The sequence below is a fragment of the Helicoverpa armigera genome, chromosome 8 (assembly GCF_030705265.1).
Source record: "Helicoverpa armigera isolate CAAS_96S chromosome 8, ASM3070526v1, whole genome shotgun sequence".
Taxonomy (NCBI): domain Eukaryota; kingdom Metazoa; phylum Arthropoda; class Insecta; order Lepidoptera; family Noctuidae; genus Helicoverpa; species Helicoverpa armigera.
The window spans coordinates 10,275,076-10,292,147 of record NC_087127.1 but is presented as its reverse complement, the minus strand read 5'-3'; the positions used below and the strand labels follow the sequence as shown (position 1 = coordinate 10,292,147).

Genomic DNA, 17,072 nt, shown 5'->3' with positions numbered 1-17,072 from the left:
TGTTGACGGTACAAAACTTTTTCAGTTTACATCCACATCTGTCGCCACGCGCCGCTTACGCATACAAACTGACCAATCACAGAAGATCTCCCCCTCCCCTCTTAACCCATATAAACGAAGACAATTAAAGACCAACCTCTCCATACCGAAAAGGTCAACTTACGCTGGTATTACAAAGACCCCAGTTTTGGTATACCGCCGCTTCTAGCATGTTCTATTTGAAGGCGATATCCCACTGAGTCTAAATATAGGCGATATTCATTCTTAAAAGGTAGTAAGCATAAGTATGATAGTTTGACTACCAAAAAACTGTCGTTCGATGAACTCACTTTTTCATTGTATGTTGATTTATCGTTTTAGATTTCTACATTTGCAAGAATTACAATTCTTAGTCACTGTCAATTAAAGGTCTTATCAAAATCTAAATCGGAGATCAAAGGTTCTAATTAATCTTTGATATCGGAAATTCAATTAATCAAAACAACGCTTTGGAATTAATGGTACAAACAAACTACTACAAGCAACAGGCAATAATTTCAGACTCCCAAGGAAACCATTTTACATAACGCAGTGCGTTCCCAAGCCATAAATCAAAACAATGTTTGAAACAGTACAAGTCTAAGTAAACTAATTTAGGTCGCAAGGTTGGCTTAGCAAAATATGGGCGCCGGGTCGAGGCCGGAGCCACAAGCTGTGCGGTTAAGAACGCGAAACGTGTGAACACATTTACAGCAATCTTAGCAATGCACTATCATAATTTGATGAGATTATAAATGAGAAAATTTCACCCGAGTTTCCCACAGTAAAATATAGTCACGCGATATTTAATTTAATGAAACGCGGCAACACGACGCCACAATGCGCCCACGCCACCGCCGGCGACTGCCAATCGCAAATAAGAAAATATAAAGACAACAATAGTCGCAAACTAGAGAATTACGCGGCTCGTATATATAAAATGCGAATAAATTACGGCTTTAATGAATAAATTATGAGTACAACGTGGTGCGCCGCGGGAAAAATAGCGCTCTAAGTGCGGCGCCGGCGCCAGCGGCGGCGCAAGGATAAGCCTTGCACGCGCACACCTCATCCGCAAATAGCGACAGTAAACATGCAATAATATTCCTTAATGCACTAACATAAAGCTGTAATTAACAAACTAACTGCTGAAAATACGACGTTGTTAGACAAACGTCGGATTCTGAATGCGCTCATGCGACCGTAGCGAGTCATTACGATACTTTGAAAGTGTTACTCTATAAAAACAAACCAAACTACACTCTAATTCTGTGATATAAAGTCTCTATCGCAATCGATTACGTACTCGGAAATGTGCTCTATCCTTTTCTTTGAACATAGAAGTAAGAGAGAAGGAAAGAGTAAAAAATATATCCGCGAGCGCAGTGTTCCCGTTCATTTTGACACGTTACATGAAGCAAGCGAAGTGATAAATATCTTAGTTCGGACAGATGCCCTGGCTAGTACGTAAATTCAATTTAATGCAACTCCCAGCGACAACGCGGAAGCCGAGCCGGCTTTAGATACGAACATAAAGTAGGCGTGTGAGAACCGACAGTCGAGCACCCAAATCTTGTGGACAAACCACTTGAAAACTCCACTGCAGATGAACAATAGACACTTAAAAGCATACATACTTACACAAAACCAAACAAAGACCAATCGTAAGATGTCCTGGGAAAATCTTTAGTTTTAAATCCATCAACTAAAGCAATGTAACTTTGAGTTTATATTTTAATCGGCAGCAGGTGCGGTTGAAAGACGAAAAACATAAATTCTGATTCGATAACAGATGTTGGCCAGCCGTCGACCATACTTGATGTAAACGTTCATTATTTGGAGCATAACGCTTTATGTAACCTGAAATAATCCGAATCCGAGGGGTCGGCTAACAAAACAAATGATGTAATTTTTATCAGAGACGAATGAAATCACCGCCTCACAATCAAATCGTAAGACAAATAAGCGACCGTACCGGTGTTATCAAATAGAGCCCACGCTCATAATCTCGAAGGTGCCCAAACCTCTTAAGTGCCATCCTGCGGCCGAGTTTTATTATCTCGGGTCTTGAGGCACCGCTATCTTTGGATGTTGTCCTTATTCCACAAAAACTACAAAACCTTATCAACGTACACGAACCTCGACTTAAGTCGGTCCCTATTTTTACTGGTTCGACGAAGCTTTTAGCCGTATCGGAGCGGTCCCAACCCCGCCGAGATTTATAACCGTCTGGTTCGATTTACAGGTCGGCGGAAGTCTACATTAGGTAACGGAAACCTGTGAGTGCTCCTGATGGTAATTTTAGACGGTAAAAGCCAAGCGACATTGCAATCGAGAACCACTTCTAGATAATTGAAGTGGAGGGCGTAAATTTCGAGTGAGGATGAAATGGATGATATAGAACGAGAGTTCAAACAGATCCTTTTTAATTGCTCCCTTTAGCCAGGATGAAAACAGACAATTATTATCGAATAATAAAAGCCGATAGCGAATACAAAAGATATGACTTAAGCTTGGGTTTCCTAGGAAAGCGGTGCCGTCATATAGCGGCCGTCTTATAACGGACGCAAATAGACGGTCGTCTTTACGGTGATTACATGTGGAAAGTTCCACGGCCGTTTTAACACACCGTCATGAACTTTTTGTTAGTTGTATCATACTTACTAACCTGTTTTATTTAATATTTCTCAAATTTCACAACACCAATTCTGTTTTAGTTGACTTTTCTATAATCTTTACTTTTTATGTTAAATATTGAGTTCGTGGTTTCGAACGAAATCTATTAAAATTTCGTCGTCCTCGCTGCTCCAAGAGTTGTAACAAATTTTTGACGTTTTTCCGAAAAAAAAAACACAAATACGTATTAAAAAAGCTTCACCGCTTTCAATAAAACGTTCACCAAACTATCTGACACCGTCAAGACGGCCGTCATGCAAATGGCGGCACCGCTTTTTGAAGTTACGGCGTCAGTTACCGCTCTCTAGGAAACCGCCCCATTTTGTTTACATAGACAATGTTCTGGTGATGTCTTTCACCGCTGTATTACGGTCGCTATATGACGGCACCGCTTTCCTAGGAAACCAAAGCTTAAGAAGTTCGTATAAATAGTTCACTGCAATTAGAGACCAAAAAGTAGGGAACGTTAATTTAGAATTTTATGAGAACCGTTCCTATTGGTTGCTCTTAACTTGATTGAAGATAGTGTGGCCGAGCTCTTGAAGTTCCATTAAGGGTAATGAGTGTCCAAGGAATGTCAAGTGACACTGTATGATGGAGTGGCGTGAGGAGCGCCGCTGACAGGTACACGATGAGTCAGCGACAAACATAGCACAAAGAACCAACAAAGGGAACGAATAACGAAACAATGTGGACGAAATGTTGTAGAAACTTTAAGACATTAATGCGGTGAAACAGCAGTTATAAGTCTTATTATAGCGGCTCTAAAGATATACGCAACATTATTTGCAGCGACAACGGTGTGCTCGTGTAGGCAGGTAAGCAATTAACAAGTCGAGTAAAGCATAGAAATTGGCGGCAACAGTAAATGGAGATAATTTACTAGATCTAGTACTAAGCTTTCGAGACTCGGTGGGCTATTAATCACTTACACCGACACGCTAATGGCGAGTACACCGTAATTAACTTCCCGACCACACGAAGGAGATCCAGAAACAATATTTCAAATGGACGTAAGGCCACTCGAGAAAGGCAAAAAGCCCCAGGTAGATTGTATGTTTAGAAATTGATTTGAAAAAATTGCCACCCTTATTTGGCAAATATGCGCAGGTAAAGTGTACCTGTTGGGACTGGTCGAGAACAAAAGGGGCTCATAGAGGCGTCAGAGTTAATGGCGGTATGATACAGTGTGGGCGACTAAGTCAATTAGGCCATCCGTCGCCGCCATTCCCGGAATGTCGCCGACAAATGACTGAATACGATAAGACGCTAAGACAAGAGCGTCTGAGAGTCCTGTTTGCCCTTTTTGCTCGCGCCCACCTTTGCCGTTTCTGATAACAGCACCTTTTCTTAATTGAGTTTCTGTGTCCAGTGATTCTTTATCCCTGAATCCCATTAGGGGTTTGACATGGGCCAGTAAGTTTATCGGTACAGTTAAGTGCGCACAATCTCGCGTCTGGAAACAAGCGTTTTATTATTGCCGAATTATTCTTGAATTGATAACATTATGAATTATACAAGACTGACGATTTTATTGCTGTTTATTGCGGCGTCATAGCGATACCGTGACGGGTGATAAATCTCACTATAAAATCATGCATTAGCATCATCGTGATTTGAGAAATGGCCATTTTCTGTGAATACTTATACGCTGGTTTCCTGAGAATATTCATATTTGTGTCGACAAAGCTGTAAGGTGTATCATGAACTGCATTCACATGCAATTGATATTTCTGTCGATAGCCGCGCATCCGCTGTGAAATTGATAAAACGAAACAACAAATTGTGTTTTAGCATTGACTTCTGAACAACAGCAGTGTGTAGCAGCCGTAAAAGTGAGATAACGCTGTGACTCACGTCACGAGTGCTCACTGCCAGTGCTTTCGTCCCGTGAATAACATCCTTTATGCTTAGTATGTAGTGGTGTTCCACATTTCCGTTATTCTTTTTGATTCTGATTTTCCAGATGCCACCGCTCTGTAGTCACGGCTTGAATCTTGATCTCGTTTTGGAACTGAAATCATTTGATGTTTTTGGCTCACATTCAAGAGCATCAGTATTTTTAATTCGAATAGTGTACTTCGATTATACAATTGTTAAATATTGGAGGAAACATCTTGGTTTTCGTTTAGGATCGTTGAGTGTGGTCATAAAATAGTAGGCCTGCACGCGTTGCGTTCGTGAGGTAGGGGTTTTATTTGTAAGGGAATGTAACCGGTAATACTTAAAGTAATTATAGAAGGCAATAAACCTTCTTGCGGCTATATTGTTGCCGGGTATTGAAGATGCAATCTGCGTACTCACTGGCATTTGACCCGGGACTATTGCGTTTATATAGATATTAATTTATTTTATATTGGATTTTGAAATCGGTTTTCTCATATGAAACGAGGTAAATTGTACATGATTAAATTTCCAATTATAGTAGCTTTATGATTTGTGTATTGTGTTGTTGACGAGGGTAAATAAATTTTGCACTTTCTAGTATAACATTGGCTAGATATTACACAATTGGTTGTAATGTAAGCCTGTCATTAGATTTATCTGATAAGTTCAAATGAATTAGCTATCAACATATCAACTTACACACTTATGTTTAATGATCACGTACTTTCTAGATATCTTCTGAGCTCGAGAATGGTTTCCAAACAGTTTCTTAACTTTAATGACTTATTAATTTATGTAATAGTATTCCAAATAGGAAATCCTATTGCAGGACTAATGTAGCCGGTCAGTTGTTATTATTTATTAATAATAACTTATAGCTCCATAAAGTCTTATAGTCACGCAACCATTTCCAAGATTATAGGCAGGTGTAGTATTATAATAGAGGCTAGCCGTCGATTATACAAATAACAACGATATACTGAATTATCTAAATGCCGTATGATTACGTGATAGATGAGTGATGATTATTGAAAACATTATCATTGCGTCATTTTTCCCGAGGGTTTGGGTTTCCAAGAAGTAGAACTGGAATGATCTTATTTCAACAGACTTGCAATCAACCGAATATTTGGGGTGCGTGACAAGATTGTACGGTATAGTGTCCTCTACACCAGGATTCAATCATTTCTAACCTCGACCATCAACAAAAACTTCAAGTAGTCCTCGTTCCAAGCCCGAACACACAAAAACCAAACACACACACTCGAAAAGCCCAACAATATTTATTTGTACAACACACTATGAAACAATAGTTCAGTTTGTGCTAAGTCAGCATCGGCGCATTAAAATATTTATAAGGGCCCGCTCCTACTTCGGCCTATTATTTTTTCTACCGAATATAGGCCGTTCGTTGTTACAATAATTGAAACTGCATCGCTTTCTCTTTGTTTGAAAATCGATTGGTTTTTGTTTTTTGACTTTTGAAAACAGCTGGCCGTCCTTGTGAGGCGATGAGACACGATAATCTCATTCTCGCTTTGACCAATTAACCTAAGGATTCATTTCAACGCTGTCGTGGTACTGTTCTTAATGAGTTTTAACGACAATAAAAACATATTTAAATACTGCGAGTTGCAACGTTTTATCGTCTACCAAAAGTGACAGTTTTTTTTTCTTACAGCACTTTTGTGTGCGACTCTGATCCGGGTGTTTTCAGAACACTGAAGTTCTAAAAATATTTTATTAGACTACCTAATTCTAAGATGTTTAAAATTTCATGCTTATCTGATATCATTGATGTTTTTATAGATATTAGCATTAATTTGCATGCCACGTTCCTAAAAATAATACCTAATGCATATTTTAAACATATCATCATTGCCATTTTCACAGCAGGTTATAATGCTTTGCATCTAAAATGCCACATTTTGATTTTAAATATGGCGCTAATAAAATCAGTCGTCAAGAGGTTGGTTACATGAAATACTGAGTTTGCTGGAGAGAAAGTCCCGTTAGTTGTATGAAATTGTATTAAATGCAATTTTGACATCGATAAACTAGTAGGATTTGCATACTGGGCGGCATTGACGTATGTTGGCGCCACATAAAGATACCAACTACTAGCTATTCACACCATAGTGGTACTTTAAGTACCTACCATAGTTGTATCGTATGTGCCACCAAGACTTATATGGAATGTTGTATATTTGTTCAAATGGCATCTGCCGCACATTTACATAATATACGGACATGTAGTTACATGAAGTTTGTTTTGGCTAATGTTTGCAAATTCGCGTCTTGTTTGCTTTGAAATTAGATAGCGTCATTGTTAATCTTAGGTAGTGTTAGTACGTGTATGGTAAGTTTAAACACGTACCTATTAAATGCAAACTTTACATAATAAGAGAAATGAAATCATTCGCACTAACTTGTTATTTCCACACTATAGAACAAATTACCATGTATCGAGTAATATCCTAATACTGTTAAACAATTAAAACGTAAACATAGAGGCAATTATACAAATCGCGAATAATAATGAACGCAAAGGCTATCAACAGGCGTCCCGCCCACAACTCGACCACTGCGCTTACGGACAGACAAACATTCAATCGTGGGTGCACTAGTCATTGTAAAAGGGAAAAATTTACCGCACAATGGACCATTTAAACTAGTCTCATTGGACAAATAAGATTACCAAACAAGTTTTATTAATACGCTGCCTCAGACGACTGTTTGAATAAAGTATTGGACTGGATATTAAGTTTTCAAGCCGAATTATTACCACACACGTTGGCATATAGTGGGAATTCAATAATAAAGTGTTATTGTATTATTGTATATCTGCGACCGGTTGCGTATGTTCCACTATTTTTATTTTACCAAACTAATTCAAATAACAATGATGAAGCTGAATAAAAATCTTATAAAAAGAAGTACAGAAAACTTCAAGAAGGTATCTGAGCTGAGCTAACTTCCAGCCAACCTCGATCTAACTTTCACAATAACAAGAACATAAAGCCAGTCAGTCAGGAAAAGTTTTATCAGCAAGTTTTTTGATCCAGACATTCTGACAAATATTTGCTCAAAATGACTCGTCCAATTTGCAAGTTACCAAATAAGTGCGCATGTCGACCAGCCGTCTGACCAAATGAGACCCCTGAATTACTTCTTGCAAGCTTCGCAAAGGGGTCATTTGAAGCTGGGCGCCATGTTCTACAAGCCCTGTATAAGGCAAGACATCTGTGTAAATTGTCGGCGCAAACGCATGCCCGATAAATCGTATCATAATTTCAGAATCGTGTCAATTTAATTAATCCACCTTATTGTCAATTAACTGTTAGTTCATTATATTTGACACACTAAGGATTACCAGTTTATTGGTATTTTTACACATAATTGACGTAGGTGTGGATTTGACAGGTCAGAAACGTGTTAATTTTACAAACCAGAATTTGATTGGCTACCCACACATGTTGAAGGTTTCAAGGTTTAATGAATACATAAAATATTTTATGGAAACATCGTAAATATTAGAATTTGGAGATTGAATGTTGTTTTGGTGTTAAGATAGACATCTGCTCACATTTTTGGGTTAATCGAAGTTATGTGTGATCGCTGTGCTTAAGATGGCTCCATAAGAGGAAAACAGCTTTAAGTAGTGCAATACAAAGATAAAAATCTACATTGGTGGTTATTATTTATCGCAACTATTATGATGTTCAAATACGTAGATAAAAATTTCATTTCGCCTTCATTTTCCCGGACACTCAGAAATGTGGGGCAGATAACTTTATTCAGAGAAAATCGTTTCCTTAACGCGTAAGTATTACAAATTTTAAGCGGAATCTGAACGGAATCCATCATCGATAAGACAACAGTTCTCACGTACGCTGATGTTCAAAGATAAACTAACGTAGCTTAAATTATCTACATAGTCATAGCATCAGACGCAGTAAGGCGGATTTGAGAAAACTGGGACACAAGGGCTGTATGCCTCCAATTCCTTTGGTGAGAAACAGAAGCTATGGGAAAAGGATTTGCGGAATCCAGTTGAGTTTTATTCTGGTCAGATTTATTTTCTTTTAGGATTGATCTTTATTCTTTATCAAACTGCTCTCCTAAGGGGTAAATAGTTTAGTATTTGAAATACGTTTATCCCATCCAAAAGTTGCCTTGAAAACAATCCTCACAAATGTTAAACAGCAATGAATCTCCGGAACGACGTGTAAACACAAAGTTTGCGGTATTTGCTCCAGTTCCCCACACCTCTATACACTTTATTGAATAATGGCTGACCACCCACGGGAGTAATAAATATTTATAACGGAGTATTTCGAAGAATATGATACTTCCGTGCGAACGAGCCAAGCGCATGCTGAGTTCACGATGTGATGATGAAAATATTCGCACAACAACCGCAGTTGCGAATGATATTACGGGGAAAATTAAATCAGCAGAAATCTTTTCCAGCTGCCGGAATACTGTGCCCTTTTCAGGATAGCCTTCATAAATATGTTTGTTTATGTTCATTTTCTTATTCAACTCAAAAACCTAACAGATTATATCAATTAACCGCAGATGTTTTTATTACAAACCGAATTCCGCTAAATGATACTTGAAAAAAAATACAAACAAAAACTGTATTAAATAAACCAATCTAACATAAGTAACTACAACTCGATTCCTTGTACCTAATACCGGTTTCTAATCACTCCTATCCGTTATACAAGGTTTATTTTTAATACCTAATTGATATTCAATAATGAGGGACCACCAAGTTGCGCCGAAGCAATAAATCACCCGTCGAGGAAGGCCGAGTTGCCTGCTGACTTGCTAACTACTTTGCATTGCTAGTTGACGGGGCATCGATCAAGCTCTGCGGAGTACTAAACGCACAACGGTATTACATTTTTGAGATGGCAGATACAATACCTAGTGCACAGTAAGGCAGTGTTACTTATTTTCTTAAGATAATTAACTAGATATCTTAAACCACATCGAGTTCAACGTTGAATCATTCCTCTAACACAGAAATTACTTGTATAATTTATTACTGTCAGTTTTAAATCTAGACCCTCAAATGTCTAGACAGCAGTCAACGTTTAGACGCCCATATGTGGTAGACCTTTGATGGGTAACGTATTTGTATATGAATTTACATATAGCCATACATAATCATACTTGTGATGCTTGACGGGTAGAGCAGTTTGGATGTGTTGAAGCAACACTTGAAATCGCGAACAGAATAATTATGCAGCGTAGAAAAATTCTAGAAACATCTTCCATTCCGAATACACAATATTCGACAAAGGAGGTGCATAGGTAACATTGTTTAATGTTACCAAGCAAATAATGCCAAAATGTTTGCTTATAAACGTGAATTGAGTAGAGCATAAAGTTGCAGCTGCGATGTGAATTTTGACGTCAGAGAAAGCAATATTCTCCGCCGAACATCGAATGAATGTCTGAAAGGTGCGTCATGCATTACTTTTCTTTTAATAGACTTGAGTTTACGAGTAAATAGTTTTATAGCTAAGGCTTCGAAATGTGTTATACAGTCACCTTCGTCGGCGAGTGGCATAGTCGCCACACGCATACATATGGCCTGCTTAGCAAGTGCATTGCAACAACACCGTGACATGCTGGATTAATGCTCTATTTGCACGGCCCTGACAGCCGTCGACTTAATGTATCCAATGCGCCTATACTCGAATGTCAATTTATTTTTATGCGGGGTGTTAGGTAATTCTTAGAAAACCCCGCACCCAGTTACGGATCATGAAAGCGGAGATCAACAAAAACAAACATGTTTTAAGGTAATTATAATGGAGTTAATTAATTGTGAGGGCACCGACGCATGACGTCCGGGTTGTGCCGCAGTTGGAGTGTGAATGGCTGAAAACCGCGGATTGTCGGCGCAGGCGCCGCTGGCGCCACACTTCCGGCATGTAGCGGAAGTCAGCTGCAACTGTCGTTCGTTATGCATGCACTACTAGCCCTGTTGTATTTCATTTTAACCCGTATCAGTTTACCTGTTATAATTTGTCGGCTACTGGTCATGATATTGGCTAACAAAAGTTGCTTACACCTGTGTGACTGCTATTGTATTCAGTCATAAATAAATTTACATTGAATTTAAACCAAAATTACAGTAGGCGGCCAATTTAGGTACAGACATTACGAACCTGATATAATTACGATGATGATGGAGTAGTACTTCTTAAACAGAACTAAATATAGAGCATAGATTCAGGGTGATTTCACGTGAAAAATAAGACTTGAAATATTCTGATGCGTTTCGTGGAAGACTCTTGGCCCCATTAAATTTCAAGAAGCAATTCTTTGTTAGCACGTTGTGTGACGCATACAGTCAAACACACGCATCTATTTCGTATAGCTAACATAATCGCTAGCGCCATTGTTTGAACAAGTACTAAAGACTAAATGGAATTAGCTTTTGTGTGCTTAGTACATTTAACAGTAATAAATTAAGCACATATTTACTTGGACAAGGCGAAACTAAAGGCCGAAGGGATTAATTTGTAGTCGAAGATAAGATTAAATCAGATTTGCATGGTCTTGGTTTGTGGAGTTTTGAAAAAGCAAATTCAGATAAAGAAAACCCTTATACGGGTTAAGAACCTGCAAGCAAGCTTCATTTCATAGAAAAAACACAACATTTTGGAGCTACCCTTTCAACATCACATGAAACATTATCTGTTTTCTGCGGTTCCACCTCCATCCGTGGTATCTTGTGGGAACTATATGGGTTAAGGAGTATAAAAAAATAATATAGTGTATCCTTAACTCAAGCTCAAAATTGGTCAGCGGGATCCCAACTTCCCATTTGGCATATAGATCTCAGGTGATTTGGGTTCTCATGTTCTTACCGATCAGCATATTGATTTTCAATTTTGTTAAGAATTCAAAGTATGACTGCTTGATTACACAATTAACGACCGTTGAGAATGTCTTTCGATTGGTTTTGGATTGTTTCGTTTGGTTACGCTAAAGTTTTTTCTTCATTCATAGACTGAGCGAGGAGAACGAGCCATGACTGAGTGGAGCATTTTCGATTTCTTATGCCTTTATTTTGTATTGATTTTTGATAAGAGTTTTAATGAAGGAACTGGTCATTGGCTTTTGATTGCGTATCGATAGTTGCTTCATATACTCTAGTTATAGAACACTTAAGATTTTTTAAATTTTTTGTGACTCATACCAGGTCTCACGTTTTTGAACAAATCGCTCTATTTCGAACTTTTCTATATCATATCTAATCTAGTGTGACTATTCTAATGTATTATAGGCTCCATGTATAGCATGTGTCATTCCTTGTCTACGAACGGTGACTCATCACTTTATCCCTTAGCAACTCGTTTATCTCATACATTAAACACTCGCAATATATCTAAAGCAAATAAACATGAAGCAAACCCCGCACAATTTGTTCGTGCAGGTGCATTTTACAACATCTGTCTTCGCTCCCTATTGACGAATGTTACATAAAGGCACCAATAAAAAGCTTTACTTATGACATCCCGAGGGCTCAATAGGCCCTCTGTGCACCCGCGTCCATTCCAAAACGAACCTTAGCCGAACCAGATACAGTTCAAAATCGGATGGAGCCTGTTTATCAAGTGATCACCGTGTCTAGTATTTTGGCGCCAGACAACGGTTAAACGGTCTCAACTACCCTTCGTCTGGTATGAGCAATAGTTACTTAATTATATTGTGACATGCGAACGGATTTTCGGGGGTTGTGACGTCATCTCCCCAGGGTACATACCTGAAACAAAAAAGTATATTTTTGAGAATTGCTCGTGACGTAGAACCAACCATACTTCTAACTGTAAATATAAGACCTATTGAATCTTAAAAGGGTGGAACCGTCAATAGAACGGTAATCATTTTCCGTCCATTATACTGTCTACGTGCTAATAGACATGTGGGCATAATACAAAGAACTCTTCACGCATAGGAACAACTGAATAGGTTTATTAGAATTATGTCTAGACTGTAGACCTATCCAGGCATTGCTATTTACTTTATCTGTTACAAGACTTGTTTTGAAATAATAGTCTATTTTATGTTATGTTTTCTGTCTTATTTACCATCTATATTATCTAAGATCTAGAAGTATCCTTACTAGTTCCATTTGTTTTTTGAAAAAAAAAAAAAAAAAACCTTTTCGATTTTATGACTGGAACCTCTACTTCAAACACCGTACTTCAAATTTTAAAAAAGCCCCAAAGCCCGTAATATAGTTGGAGCAAAGCACTCAAGTTCCAAAATCCGTGCTTTACAAAAAGTGGGAGCATGTGGCGGCGCGCCGGGAGTCGGGCGCCGATGACGTCATGGGAATCCACCCGTGAATTACTAATGAGGAGTCGTGAGGGCCACTAAATAGATAATTCTACAGAAAGTACTCAATACAAAGACTATGAAATCCTTTCTGACCATGCATGACTAGAGAAAAGAACCGATCAGAAGATGACATAAATCAGGACCCTTTTCACAAGAATTAATTTTGGTTTTCTTTTCATGGGACATAACGATTAAGTTTGCCAGGTCCGGCAGATGAGGAGATTGTGAGTTATAGCGATTAGAACCTATTGTTTTGGAAGTTCCATTTCTCATTAGCTTCAGGATCAAACCGTAAACTACCGAAACTTGGCCTAGTAAGTCTCGTAAGGTTATCAGGGTGGGTTTTCTGTATTCCCTTATGTTTTGTTACCCATGCTGTGTAGTGCGATGTTCTGTTGTGTCTATTGCCCTTAATTACCAACGGAACATTGCATTGCCTTTCCACCGATAGGGACAGTTTTTAATGGTAAAACCGTGTAATGCTTTAATTAGTTATAGAATTGGTCAATTTGTGACCTGATAGGAAGAGTGTATCTAGGTAAACGATTAATAAGATTTTTCAGGGCATTTTTTGAAAGTTGAAAGAGTGAGATATTGTTCTGGTTAAAGCTTGAAGCTTATTAAAAGCTTGGCAACTACAAGATTTTTTCGAATAACATTTTACATAATTAACCATACTTATTACGTTAACAATGTCATGTCGATTTTACGCTAGACTCATTGCTTTCGAAATAATGAACGACTTCTTTAATAATGGATGCGTGTAATTAGATGTTACTACATAGTTACAATAACATGTTACTACATATTTAAAGGCTGCATGTTTCTACGCAATCATTGCGATCCGTTGACATCAATGAATACTGTCTTACATAGTTATGACAATGTGAAATTATACCTATGACTTGTTTGTAGTTTTATAGTTTTGAAACTTTTTTCTTACTTCAGCAATCATACATTATATTTAATTTTTATTTTATGATACTCAATGAAGCAAAATGACTAGAAAATAACATATGATTGTTATGAATGATTAGTTGATTAAGCATGCCTAATAGGAGCTACATAATGATCTCTAATTCAACAGTTAAAAGATTGATTTGTCTGCATAACATATGACTAAACTTGTTTACACAAACAGCAACAAGTAACCCTTGATAAGTATTAAGTAGATAGGTAATTTGGCACAATTATGACATTATGAAGTGTGTTCAACCGTTTCGGGCGGCGCCAAGTCTGAGCCTTATCTGGATCATTGATAGGCTATCGTTTTTAATGACGTCATGACTGTCAATCCCCAGTACATTGATGGATGATACGTAATCACAAGTATGACGATTATATTATCATGCAATACTGAAGTTAAATAAATTGCATCCTGTTTGATAGTCGTGGACTTCTTTGAGAAATGTGCTAATAAGAAATTTGTTGGGGTTTTTTACTAACAAGTCAAGCATGATCGTGATTTTTAACTATAATATTAGTGTTTAGGTATATTGGAGATTAGATTTTGATTGATGAATGATACATCATGCTTTGTAAGCAATTTCTGATTAGTTATAGGTACCTACTTACCTATTTGTTAAAATCTAATGTACCTAAATAAAGTCCCCTAGGGCTTGAAAGAGGCGTTTTATTTTTCGTAGAACTTGCAAATTGTCGGGTTGCAAATTAGTTGCTGAAAGATGCAATTTTTAACTAAGATTTCTGTACTCATAGCTAGTTACTAGTAAGGCGACGCGTTAAATGGCCTACCTTCAGAAAGGCAAAATTATTTGACGAGAATTCTACTGAAGAGAATAAGCGGTGTAAGTGCGAGCGCCGCGCTGCGTCGGCGCCGTTCTCGCAAAATTATCGCCCTAGCAACAATATCTTATCAATATCGCTTATTTCATGATGATGAGCTTGTTTTTAGACGATTGGACCTTTTGGGTTTTGAGTTGAGTGGTGTAGTTACTCATTACTTTATCGAATACTAGCCGTTTCACCCGCGTCATGTTGGGAACTACTGACTGTTTCGGGATGTACCTATCTATAGCCTATGTAACTCGGAAATGGTGTAGCTTTCTACCAGTAATGTTTCCTATTTATTAAATTAGTACACAAGTATTGATTTAACCATTAAAAGAAGGATTACTTACTAACTTCTAGCGATCATTCAAATAAAACCTAGCAACGTGTAACTACAAACTTTCTTTCTACTAAAGCTACTTAACTAATGACGGCACAAGAAAGCAAACAAAAGTTAATTACCTACCTAGCCAAGACGACCATTTACCGGGACCAATGAACGAATGAAACAATGCTTATTGTGAACCATTGTTTAGACTTTAAAAGCCACTCGAAAATATCTTGAGTGCGGCGCCATTTTCTAAAAACGCCCTTTCTCAGGTAAGGCTCTAAACATAGACAATTAAAAAGTCGTCTGCGATCTTTATGGCAACGAAAGAGAACTCTACGCGATTTTAGAATTTGGCGTCTGAATTCAAGATGGGAATTAGACGGATAATAGGTACCTAGGATGGATAATTGAATGCAAATTGGATTGAAACAGGAAATTTAGGTGATCTACTAGACCAGTTAGCTACAAGTCTACATAATAAAGTAGATAATTACGCAAGTTAATGCTAATTAACCAGTCGTTCTCAGTAAGTAGGTGCCGACTTATTATCGTCAAACCATTTCAAACATATTAGTACCTAAATATAGGTGTTATTTTCTTCAGACCTAATTAGCGAAGTATGTTCATTAGTTAATGAGTAATTAAAAAGATAGGTAGGTTATGATATTGGCGGCTTTTTTCATGAAAAAGTATTTTGTGTATGAAACTGATGTAAGTTAGATATTCAGTGACCTCGGACGATAAGACATGAACCCGACCTCAGATTGTTGGCGTAAAAATCTTAAAAACCTAATTATTAAGTAACTACCGTTTTAAATTAAGAAGGTACCTATTACAAGTTGATTAGGTAAATAAGGACTTTCGTTCTGGTGTTGGGATATTGAAAGTATATCACCCCATGCAGTCACAGACAACGATTTTTATTCAAGTTTTGTATTTGGGACCATCAACAAGGGCTGTCAAATGTTTGTTGTTTACAATTATAATAGGTACCTACCCTTTCAAATTATAAATACTTAGGTAGTGTAATATATCAAATAAATCGTACGTTATGATAATTTTACCTGTTAATCCAAGGTCCGTGGATTCCGATGAAGCCTCGCTGGATGCCGCTGACAACTGGTACAAAACCAACAGTAAACACACGCAAACATTGACTACCGCCATTGCCGACTCAATTACTTCTTATTGTTACTAATAAACACTATACAGTCACCATAACGACTATCGTTAACAGGCTAAAACCATTCCAAAAGACACTGCTCAAGTCATCACCAAAATGGACTACAAACTAAAAATATCACTAAAATAAACTAATATTACGTTATTTATATCACAGTTACTGTTATTTACACATCAATCTATAACTATAAACGTTTTTATACGGCACTGTTCTAAAAATTGTTTAAAGCACGTGAATTTTATGACAAAATATTGAACACGCGTTCACGAACGGCAAAAACGCACGAGCGCAACCCACTCACATTGGCGATCAAAGCTCGACTGAATGAATGAAAGGAACGACGCGATGAGCGAGCAAGCGCATCGGTTTGCCGGCTAGTAGGGACGCGATGTGATTAATAGTAGCAATTATCGACTTCGATTTTCAGCTGGAATTTTAAATAAAAAGTGGTTTAAGAATTATCTGTACATAGCGTAATTATATTAATTTTGTAATTCGCTATTGAAATATAGCAATGCATTTTAATTATGAAAAATGTTTTTATCAAAACGAAATTAACATATTTATTATCAAGATTTCAGTCAAATAGTTTGATTGCTATGAAATATTATTGAAACGGGATTTGATCTGGTGAAATTCATATAAATTTCACTTTCTGATAAAAATATGTATAATTCCAGTATTCATTATGAAAGAAAATATCGATAATCGATATCAACATTGGGCTCCCAACACCAACTGACTCATACAGACGAAAGCGCACATCAGTACTGTCATTTGACCTCAAGCGAATTTAGACCTTAAAATTCTTAAAAT

General features: G+C 37.5%; 1 protein-coding gene across 1 annotated transcript in view; it reads right to left on the bottom strand.

Annotated features, from left to right (window-relative positions):
* The window catches only part of LOC110372219 (BMP and activin membrane-bound inhibitor homolog), a 58,965-nt gene extending 42,354 nt beyond the window's left edge, over nt 1-16,611 (bottom strand). The window contains exon 1 of the mRNA XM_021328801.3: nt 16,138-16,611. Coding sequence (XP_021184476.2) covers nt 16,138-16,240 — 103 coding nt within the window. The 5' untranslated portion in view covers nt 16,241-16,611. The remainder of the gene's footprint in view (nt 1-16,137) is intronic.
* Nucleotides 16,612-17,072: the final 461 nt, after the last annotated feature.